Genomic DNA, 12500 nt, shown 5'->3' with positions numbered 1-12500 from the left:
CTGTGAATTGTAAAAAGCAGAAAGCAAAAAAAATGAATCTAGCAGCTTCATTAAAAAAAAAAACCCCTTTATCAACAAAACGGAATGAATAAAACACTACACACTAATGAGATGATGTGATAGTGGCGTTGTTAAGGTGATTTTTCACACAATATCTCATTAGTCTGTTGCGTTTTATTCATCCTGTTTTGTTGATAAAGAGGAAACCCGAAACGTCCACATAATCTGTTTTCGTTTATTAAATCGAAGCTTACATTCAATTTCACATTGTTATTTACAGTGGCGGTTCTAGCCTATTTACAGTGGTTGGGCAAAGAGGATTCGGTCATATATATATATATATATATATATATATATATATATATATATATATATATATATATATATATATTGATATATATATTTTTTTTTTATTTTTTTGTTTTTTTTTTAATAAAATTTTTTTTTGATTTTTTTTTTCGCCTTTAAACAAAAAATATTTCAACCACCAATAATCACATTCACAATGAAATGACAATACCAGTAGATTTTAATTCTTCCAAACGTAATCAAAAATGAATCACGAAAGAGAATACAACTAAAAAATAAAGCGACGAGACATAATGCGACAACACCTTGACAATACAAGTCCATTTCCTTCACTCGAAAAATTAAAGAGATGCTTTAATCCCTCAACGGCGATATTAATATTGCTTTTACATATTTCTGGTTTTCAGTAGTACGTAGTAACCTTAAAGTTTTCATGGAGAAGCAACAACAGCGATATGACTCGAGTTTCATTCAGAGCTCAAATTGCATAATTTTTACTGCTGTCTTGGTGGTCAGAATGATTGTGCCGGTGGTGGTAGTGGTTGGAATAGTGGTAGCGGTGGTGGTGGTGGTGGAGGAGGAGGAGGAAGACGAGGCGGTGAGGGGTAATTATGGTAGTGGTTTTGGTGGTGCTGTTGGTTAGAATGATAGTTGTGGAGACGATGACGGAAATTGTATGGTGATGTTGATATTGTTTTTATTTCTATTGTTGTACTTGTTGTTAATATTGTTGTTGTTGTTGTTAATGATGATGATGATGATGATGATGATGATGATGATGATGATGATGATGATGATGATGATGATGATGATGATGATGATGATGATGTTATGATGACAACGACGATGTCGTCGACAATGATGGTTACCATACGATATTACAAAATTTATTCAATCTTAGGCTTTCGCCAATTAATCATACAATTTGATGACCACATACATGAAAGTGGAAAATAATGGCAAATGGGACCAAACAATAAACTGATACCATTAATAACCACCAAAAAAAAATACAACAATAGTAATACCACCAATACGTACAATAATAATAACAATGATAATAATAATAATAATAATAATAATATAATAATAATAATTTAATAATAATAATAATAATAATAATAATAATAATAATAACAATAATAATAATAATAATAATAATAATAATAATAATAATATTAATAATAATAATAATAATAATAATAATAACAATAATAATATTACCATCATCATTACTACTACCACCACCGCTACCACTATACCACCATCACCATCATTATTACGTTTCCAATTATTTTTTCTCGTTTTTTAAAATTTGATATCTATCAAAACAGACGAAAATTCCGGTGATTTTTTTAAAGGGTAGTTAAAATATCTACGATTTTATTAGCCCTGAAAACTACGATTTTTATTTTCCTATCTAAAGTAGGCAGGTCTGCTATGACAAGTATCAGTATCAGTTCCATAGTCAAAATAAGACAAACAAAAACAACGTTTATTTAATATTAGGCTTTCGCCAATACTTCATACAATATAATTAAGACAAAATAATGTTACCAATCTCTCCTCATGTATTCGTTTGACTATCGTCACAATAATTACCGTGTTATCTTTGCTCCTTACCCAACCAATCCCTTGCTTCCCGCCTCTTCATCGCGAACCATCTTATGTATGTATTAGCTTCAGGACGGGCAAGTACGGAATCTGCCCACCCTTCCGTATTTCCTCTATAACTTAGAATTCAACTATCTCCTTACTCAGAAGAGTATTTCTCGTATACTAATTCAATTGTTGAGAAAACCAAAATGGTGGTTGTATTTTATTTATTTATTTAGTCGTGACTTTTGAATAAAAGTGTTTTGTTTTATTAGAGGGAATACAATAGAAAATTACATTGTTTTGCAAAAATATTTAGTCTGGCAATAAAAATACAGCGGTAATTACTTTAAGAATAATAAAAAAAAAAAGAATTAACAAATTAATTTGTTAAAAAACAAAACAAAAAAACAACAACAAAAACAACAACAACAACAACAAACAAATAAGAAAACAATTTAAATAAATGAGTTTTGAGAAACACTAAAGAAAACGAGGGGAAAAAAAAAAGAAATAATTTAAATGGATAAACAAATATATTAAAACAACACAAACTAATACTAAATTGATATAATATTAGTAAATTAATAAATTTAATTCAATACTGGAACCTTCCCAGCACAAGTAAGGCAATAAATAAGAAAAAGTTCGTTTGCCAAAATTTCTATTTAGTGTACACTGGTTAATAAGGTGGGCTCATTTGAATTAGCCCGACCTAGTACTAGAGAGGCCAGACAGCAAAATCACCGTCAGGCGACGTGACGATGAGATGACGATGTGGGCGGAGTGGAGTGGAGTGGTTGGGGGGGGGGGGGGGTGATAAAAAGAACAGGAGCGTATCCTGGTTTATGTATTACGGGATGCATGGTGATTCGCAATCTATCAAAAATACACACAAATTGATTTCAGTACAAAGTATCAATTTTAAGTAGTAACTTTTGAAATTATCTAATTTAGATTTGATTATTTCGGACCTGGTAATACAGCATATAACTTGAAAAAACAGGCTGGTATTTGCCCACCCTGCCCATTATTACCAGCCGTCCCTGGTTATTTGTGTAAATAATATAGCATTTTATTTTGATTCCAGCATGCAAAGTTGGGCGTTATTCTCTGATCAAGAAATCCAATGACATCAAAGAAGCGATGGAAGAAAAAGAGCTACCTCTGCCTCTGTCTTCACCCTCATCAACATCCTCCGTATGTGAAAATGCAGAAATATGGCAACAACTCTCCAATGAAACAGACAATGAATTATCTCCCGACACACCTGGTACCTTTCTTAACAAACCAATAAAGCAAGAATATCTTAAATTCACCAGCAATGATGACGTATTTCCGGATCCCAGTGAAAGGGAGCTTGGAGGAGAAAATTTTGATCTTACCAGTAACAGGGATAGTGCCTTGGATTTAAACAAGATTAATGGGATGGATTCAATCACAAGTACTTTTGCAATTTTAGACTTTAACAGTGATTGTCCATATGGATTTCACAATGAAATTAGTGGAAGTGGTGACGATATGGAATCCCATGATTTCTGTACTTTTATGACTTGCAACAATGACAACATCAATGACGATGAGAGAACTACAGACAATGAAATGAATGGTATAAGTAACAGTTTTCTATTGAACTCGACCAGCCAAGAAAGTGAGAACAATGGCCACATCACACCTTCATACACCGTGCTTAAATCGCCTGCAATTTACAGCAGAACGCCAGAACCTTGGACAAATTCTGTTGACAACATTGACAATGCCACTATACCAATTTCCACCTTTTTTCAAAATAATGACACAAGTAAAAAAGCGACAACTTCATCGTATAATTTAACAAACTCAACACAACTTGCTTCAAACGATCCTGCTGTAGGGAACTCCAAAAGCATCAATCCCACCCATCAGTCATTTTCTATATTATCTAACATGGAAATAAATCGTGAACACGATTCAAATAAGAGAGATCCATTCTGTGATATATCAAAACACACAAAAGCATCAGAGTTTACGACCGAGATGCCTTCATCCCAACTCTCTACAGATCTGCACCAAATATCCAAAGATTCGAACTCGTTACATTCTAAGGTCTCAGATGATGCAACAGAACCTGATTCATCCTCAAAAACCATTGTTTCATACAGTTTTAGCCATAGCAATATAACTCCTTTTGATGATAACACTTTTAATCATGACAGTCCAATAATTGATAGGCATGTTTCAGGTATATCAAAAAAGCGTATTGAGGAAATTTGCAAGGAGGACGAATTATCCTCCAAAAGACTACGCCTTTCAGGAAATAGAGATACTAGCTCTTCAAAACTACTCACAGTTGAGAACACAAACTCTATGATACCTATTTCAAAACAACTATCCAGCGGCAAAGAGTCCAAACCTCTCATTCTTTTTATTGTTCCGCCTGATCCAATCAAATATGCTTTGTCCATCTTCGAGCGGTTTCCATTCAAATCGTTTGAAAAAGAATCTCTTGCTCCAATGTTAAAACTATGCTATGATGTAAGTGACAAATCAGATGAATATTTACCTTCATCCTTGGTCAAACAAAATCAACTTCGAAGCATTGGTTATCACTCCAGGGAAGACAACGGGACATACACTTATCATTTAAGTTCGTTTTTGACTTCATCGCAGTCTTCAGACTTGCAATCATGCGTTGGGGAATTGTGTTATGACGCGACAGAAATGGACAACCTTTACGACTACCTCCAGGCAATTCACTGTCGATACTATGGGCCCAAGTCAGCTTACCTGTCAGCATCAGAAAGAACGATGTTCATCGAAATGTTTTCGGTAAGTATTGGTACAACGAGATAACAACACAGACTGATAAAATTCCCTTATTATGCTAATTCCTTATGGGAAATTTGTCTTTAGGGTCCATTCCATGGGAGGGCTGGAATAACCCAGGGTCAGCTGCAGTGCACCGCCGCAAACTGAACTAGGGCGATGTGACTTGCTCAAGGCCACACAGCGCAGCTGGTATTCCAATTCGGTACCTTTCGGGTACGAAACAAAGACTGTACCACTAGCCCAGACATACCACGGGACATTTCATCTGTTTGGGAGGAGTGGCTGAAGTGTTGACTGAGGACTCCGGCTTCTTATCAGTTTTCTTACAGCGGGAACTGTAATATTGATCCACTTGCCGTAGAGCAGTTAAAATATAATAAACATAACCACTCTCTGTCAACAGACGAATAGAATATGTAAACTGCCGTACTCTGGAAAAAACACATATTAAAAATTTGGCCCGAAAACTCGTCCTTCAAATATCGATCGATTTAAATGACTCTGATCTTGGCAAAAACTTTCAAACCCAGGACTTCGACACTTCGGCGAAGTCCCGGGTTTGAGAGTTTTTGCCAAGATCAGAGTCATTTAAATCGATATCGATTTTTGAAGGACGAGTTTTCGGGCCAAATTGTTAATGTGTGTTTTTCCAGAGTATGTCAGTAAAGGGGGAGGGCAGGTTAAATAAAAAATAATCACACGCATTGTTTTATCTGTCTGTGGTTGACGTCTTTGAAGCGGGATAGCAGAGACACCAGTCAGTGGTCTAGCTTGTCCTCAACAAGGATAGGTAAAAATGTATTTGTAAAGAGAAATATCCACTAAACGTGCTCAAAGCGCTTTACAAGAATCCCTAGCCAACAGCAACGCTTCACATGTAGGACGAGACATGACGCCTGTTAGGCTAGGCGATATTACAATTTTTCCGACCGAGACAACGCTGTGGAATAACTGGTATATAATTTACACCTGGGCACGCTGAGATGATGCGAGTAAATAGCCTTTTCCAGTGACTCAACTATGCGCCGATCAGAACTGGACTAGAACCATGGTCCTTCTGATCCAAAGGTGAGAGTGATATCACTAAACCACATAGTCGCACAGAGGCTTCGTCGGTTCATTTGGTGACGTACCCATCTAGCATGTAAATGGACATGCCTCAATCGATGTTAGTGCAGCTATGTGGTCAAGTATTATGACATTCCATTTCGGATCGAAGGTCCTGAGTTCCAGCCTCGCTCGGCGCAAAGTTGAGTCCTTGAAAAAGGGTCTTTACTCACATTCTCTCACCGTACTCAGGACTCAGGTGTAAAATGAGTTCCTGGCTGGTCGTTAACAGCACTGTCTCTGTCCGGAAAAAAATTGTAATATCACCTGACAGGCGTCATGTCTCGCTCTACATGTTACGTGTTGCTATTGGTCAGGGACCCTTCGTAAAGCGCTTTGAGCACGTTTAGTGGATATTGCGCTAAATAAAAGCTCAATTTGATTTAATTAGTCGTTTTTGCCACCCACGGAGTAGAAGGATAATTGACGAAGGGTATATGAAATCGTTTATTCCAGCCCTCAATCAATTCCGATGTCGTCAGCTTTTTAAAGAATCTAATCTTTAAAGTGAAATTTAACGATTGATAATCTGACGTCACCAATTATTCCCATTGTTTGGGAATTTGGTTCTAATCCTTAGCTTACTGAAATGATTCTTAACGATAGAATTGCCTCCTATTTAGGGGATAATTTTCAAGTACGTAAACGGCGGTCAAGTGGTTGGTGTGTCAAGTATTCTTAATTACTGTGGTCAGTGATCTTAGGACCGTGGGATTGCCTTCGGAATGGTTTTGTCCAAATTAAATTTGGTAAAGCTATTTACTCATAACCTATTCATTGTTTTCAAACAGGATGTTAATTGTTTTTGTTGTTGTTGTGGTAGTGGTGGTGGTGGTGGTGGTGATGGTGTTAGTAATGGTGGTGGTGATGGTGGTGATGGTGGTAGTGATGGTTTGTAGTGGTGATGGTGGTGGTGGTGGTGGTGGTGGTGGTGGTGATGGTGGTGGTGGTACTGGTAGTGGTGGTTTGGTGATGGTGGTGGTGGTGATATTAATTGAAGCAGTCGCGACTTTTGGGTCTTGTGGTATGACATTCATCTTTTTTGTTTCCATTCGCTGCACGAGCTTGCAAGTGCGCGTTGGATAAAACGTTCGAATTCGAAAACGCAAGAGTGTAAGAAATCTTATATTCTTCCCCTCGATCTGATTCTGATACTGTTACTGTCGGTCACTCATTGGGTGACTTAACATGCCCTCCCTTCCCTCCCCTTGTATAGATTCTATTCAGTAATCTCGTATTCTATTTGGTTAACTCACTCAATCCTAGAAATTTTTGCAACTTTTCAAAATTGGAAATAAATGTATTAAAATGTGCATGTACATAGATAGTTTTATTCAACTACCATTAACATGTAAAAACTAAAAACATTAGCTTTGATACTACGCCTATAATTTGTCTCAGAAAAATGTAATAAATACGCATGGTGTAAAAGCAAATCGGGTAAACGACGAATATAGTCGGAGTTCGGGTTGAGTGAGTTAATTGAATCTAAACAAAATTCGCTTCGAAGAGTGACGTCACTTGTACGCGTTTCCGTACCCGTGTAAAGTCACCCAAAATGTTGGGGTTATTGGAATTATAATCAAGTATCATCCCCACCTTACAGACGAGTCTTCATTTAAATTAATAATGAATGACATAATCAGTCGGATTGTGAAACGGTTTGAAATGAGATATTGCCAAATTTAGTTAGAAGGTCAATTTTTATCCAAAATAAGTTCTTGTCATAAATAATTAAATCAACTCTTTTTGTACATCTTTGGGAAATACCAAATCAAAGCTTAATTTCACTTCTAAATATTTTTTTACAGCTAGTCAAATTGAAAAGTATGAAAATTTGAGTAAAGTTTCTGGATACCTTTCCCAGACATCTGACCATAACTTCATGAAAAATCACTCGATTTACTCCAAATAAAGATTACAATGCTGTGGGGAGCATATTTCTTTCAGAAAATGAAAAAAATAAATTCCAAAATTTTCACCTTCCTACTGATTATGTCATGCACCGACACTACATTAGTAAATTTTATCAATCGTGTTATCTAGAAAATCTGTCAACTCCAAGACACGCTACAGGGAACCATGAATCTGATCGACGATGACAAATATTTCACCATCCTGGAGACAACAGGCATCGACGTTGACAAAAGAAGGGAATGGTTTTCCTCCGTATTCGGGGACTTCGATGCTGCCTTTACCAGGGATGCAAGGTTCTTCCGTGCTCTGCCCGGATTTAAAGACTTTACGATTAAGGACAGAGTTACTTTGACGAAGTGTAAGTATTGTGCGGCTTTTTATTTGGCCTAGTGGTATGTCGAATCGGACGGTCCTGGGTTCGATCCTCCTTGGAGAAGGCTATTTACTCATATTCTCTCACCGTACTCAGGTGTAGAATGTGTACCTGGCCGTTAACAGGGTTGTCTCTGTCCGAAAAAAAAATGTAATATCGCCCAACAGGCGTCATATCCCGTCCTAAATGTTAAATGTAGATGTTGGCTAGGGACCTCTTGTAAAGCGCTTTGAGCACGTTTAGTGAATATTGCGCTATATAAAAGTTCAATTAAAAAGAAAAGTGTTAATGATTATACATTATATGAAACCAAACCGATTAGATAAAATTGGTGAATTGATTTTGAATTAGAATCTTTCAAATACTTATCGAAAGGGGAAAATCAATCTAAAAACTCTCTATGTTCCTCCCTATCCTGATCCTATTTCTGATACCTGGCTTCTTCTTGGTCATCATCATCATCATCATCATCATCATCATCATCATCATCATCATCATCATCATCATCATCATCATCATCATCATCACCATCATCATCATCATCATCATCATCATCATCATCATCATCATCATCATCATCATCATCACCAGTGGCGGTTCTAGCCTATTTACAGTGGTGGGGCAAAGATGATATATATATATATATATTATATATATATATATTTTTTTTTTTTAATTTTTTTTTTTAATTTAATTTTATTTTTTTGTTTTTTTTTATTTTTTTATTGGTTTTTTAAAAATTTATTTATTTATTTATTTATTTTTTAATTATTTTTTTAAATTATTATTTTTTTTTTACCTTTAAAAAATAATATTTCAACCACAAATAATCACATTTACAATGAAATGACAATACCAGTAGATTTTAATTATTCCAAACGTAATCAAAAATGAATCACGAAAGAGAATACAACTAAAAAATAAAGCGACGAGACATAATGCGACAACACCTTGACAATACAAGTCCATTTCGTTCACTCGAAAAATTAAAGATTTGCTTTAATCCCTCAACGGCGAGATAAATATTTCTGTTACATTACTGGTTTTCAGTAGTATGTAGTAACCTTAAAGTTTTAATCGAGAAGCAACAACAGCGATATGACTCGAGTTTAATTCAGAGCTCAAATTGCATTTCATTGCTGTCTTGATGATTAGAATGATTGTGCCGGTGGTGGTAGTGGTTGGAATAGTGGTAGCGGTGGTGGTGTCGGTGGAGGAGGATGTAATTATGGTAGTGGTTTTGGTGATGCTGTTGGTTAGAATGATAGTTGTGGAGACGATGACGAAATTTTATGATGATGTTGATATTGTTTTTATTGCTATTGTAGTACTTGATGTTAATATTGTTGTTGTTGTTGTTGTTAATGATGTAGATGATGATGATGATGATGATAATGATGATTATGATGACAACGACGATGTCGTCGACAATGATGGTTACCATACGATATTACAAAGTTTATTCAATCTTAGGCTTTCGACAATAAATCATACAATTTGATGACCACATACATGAAAGTGGAAAAAAATGGTAAATGGAACCAAACAATAAACTGATACCATTAATAACCACAAAAAATACAACAATAGTAATACCACCAATACGTACAATAATAATAATAATAATAATAATAATAATAATAATAATAATAATAATAATAATAATAATAATAATATAATAATAATAATAATAATAATAATAATAATAATAATAATAATGATGATGATAATAATAATAATAACAATAATAATATTACCATCATCATTACTACTACCACCACCGCTACCACTATCACTACCACCATCACCATCATTATTACGTTTCCAATCATTTTTTCTCGTTTTTAAAAATTTGATATCTATCAAAACAGACGAAATTCCGGTCATTTTTTTAAAGGGTAGTTAAAATATCTACGATTTTATTAGCCCTGAAAACTACGATTTTTATTTTCCTATTTCAAGTAGGCAGGTCTGCTATGACAAGTATCAGTATCAGTTCCATAGTCAAAAGAAGACCAACAAAAACAAAGTTTATTTAATCTTAGGCTTTCGCCAATACTTCATGCAATACAATTAAGACAAAATAATGTTACCAATTTCTCCTCATGCATTCGTTAGACTATAACAATAACGACCGTGTTATCTTTACTCCTTACCCAACCAACCCCGAGCTTCCCGCCTCTTCATCGCGAACTATCTTCTTATGTATGTATTAGCTTCAGGACGGGCAAGTACGGAATCTGCCCACCCTTCCGTATTTCCTCTATAACTTAGAATTCAACTCTCTCCTTTCTCAGAAGAGTATTTCTCGTATACTAATTCAATTGTTGAGCAAACCAAAGTGGTGGTTGTATTTTATATATTTATTTAGTCGTGACTTTTGAATAAAAGTGTTTTGTTTTATTAGACGGAATACAATAGAATATACATTGTTTTGCAAAATTATTTTGTCTGGCAATAAAAATACAGCGGTAATTACTTTAAGAATAAAAAAAAAAAAAACTAACAAATTAATTTGTTAAAAAACAAAACAAAAAAAAAAAACCCAAAACAACAACAACAACAACAACAAAAAACAAATAAGAAAACAATTTAAATAAATGAGTTTTGAGAAGCACTAAAGAAAACGAGAAAAAAAGAAAAGTTTAAATGGATAAACAAATATATAAAAACAACACAAATTAATACTAAATTGATATAAAATTAGTAAATTAATAAATTTAATTCAATACTGGAACATTCCCAAAGTCATTACATCAATGGTACCAGCACAAGTAAGGCAATAAATAAGAAAAAGTTCGTTTGCCAAAATCTCTATTTAGTTCTCACTGGTTAATAAGGTGGGCTCATTTGAATTAGCCCGACCTAGTACTGGAGAGGCCAGACAGCAAAAATCGGAGTTAGTTCACCGTCAGGCGACGTGACGATGAGATGACGATGTGGGCGGAGTGGAGTGGTTGGGGGGGGGGGGGGGGTGGGGGGTGATAAAAAAGAACAGGAGCGTATCCTGGTTTATGCATTACGGGATGCATGGTGATTCTCAATCTATCAAAAATACACACAAATTGATTTCAGTACGAAGTATAAAGTTTAAGTAGTAACTTTTGAAATTATCTAATTTAAATTTGATTATTTCAGACCTGGTATTACAGCATATAACTTGAAAAAACAGGCTGGTATTTGCCCACCCTGCCCATTATTACCAGCCGTCCCTGATCATCACCATCATCATCATCATCACGATCATCATCATCATCACCATCATCATCATAATCATAATCATCCTCTTCGTCGTCATCATCTTCATCCTCATCATCATCATCGTTATACTTTGTCTCTTCAACAGCCACATTCGTCATCTTCCTCCTACTCCGACATTACCAAACAGCTGATTTCGACAAGGGCGTGATCATAGATGAAGAGAAAGGCGTGGCTTGTCGCCTTACAACCTTCAGAAGGATTTTGCCGGGCGTTTCCGGTTTCATAGACCGATGGATCAACACAGTTGAAGCCTTGAAAGATCTTGATATCTCTTTCGAAGAGCTGATTATTCTGAAAGTTCTATGCATTGTCTTACCCGGTAAGCATACAAAAGAATTGATGATTCGAGGGTTACTAAGCATAAACAATCAGAAAATATCCTGCCATCTAGTCCGTTCCGTCCCTTTGACTTGATATTTATTTCCAGAGGCATGGCAAACATTTCTCTATTCCATATAGATAGAATGCGCTTGGCCAAGGAGTTCACAACATTGCCATCCGGAAGTATAACAGACCAATACACAAAACTCTGTGTAACCATGAACTTTTATAGTCTGGTTAATACAGTTTAGTGAGAACAACTCACAAACGCGGATGGCAAAAAAAAAAAAAAAAAAAAACAATAACAAAGGCCTGTGTGACGTCATCTTCGTTCTATCTATAAGTTAACGATGGCTACACTAAAACCCTCTAGGATTTATAGTTTGACGTCGTTTTTTAGTTTGTGCAGCGTCTAGTGAGCTGTCGGTAGTAGTGCTCAAGGAAACAAGTGATTCTCTTGGTTGAAATATTGAATACATTTCACGGTTTGTTCTCTTTTACGTCCAAAGACTTATCTTTTGACATCATTTTTGGTTAGCGTCAGCGTAGCCATCGTTAACTTATAGCCTGACACTGACCAAAAAATGACGTCAAAATACCAGTCTTTGGCCACAAAAGAAAACAAATCGTGAGTTGTATTCAATAGTTCAACCAATGGGACCACTTGTTTCCATGAGCACTACTAACGACAACTCACTAGGTGGTGTAAAAACCAAATAATGACGTCAAAAGGCCAGTTTTGGTTTCAGTGTCAGGCGTGATGTCCCGTCCTACATGTTAAATGTTGCTGTTGACCAGGGACCCTTTG

The 12500-nt window shown here is 35.5% G+C and overlaps 1 protein-coding gene across 3 annotated transcripts in view; it reads left to right on the top strand.

Moving 5' to 3' along the window:
* LOC144970589 (uncharacterized) overlaps window positions 1-12500 on the top strand; it is a 23879-nt gene that overhangs the window by 9967 nt on the left and 1412 nt on the right. For all 3 annotated transcript variants that reach the window (XM_078910367.1, XM_078910368.1, XM_078910366.1), the window contains exons 4-6: window positions 2996-4713; window positions 7867-8095; window positions 11457-11690. In XM_078910367.1, coding sequence (XP_078766493.1) covers window positions 2996-4713; window positions 7867-8095; window positions 11457-11690 — 2181 coding nt within the window. The remainder of the gene's footprint in view (window positions 1-2995; window positions 4714-7866; window positions 8096-11456; window positions 11691-12500) is intronic.

This window comes from Berghia stephanieae, chromosome 4, assembly GCF_034508935.2.
Source record: "Berghia stephanieae isolate SIO BIC M18660-M18661 chromosome 4, UCSD_Bste_1.3, whole genome shotgun sequence".
NCBI classification, from domain to species: Eukaryota; Metazoa; Mollusca; class Gastropoda; order Nudibranchia; family Aeolidiidae; genus Berghia; species Berghia stephanieae.
Note: the sequence above shows the minus strand (reverse complement) of the source record. Positions and strands in the feature narration are given on the sequence as shown.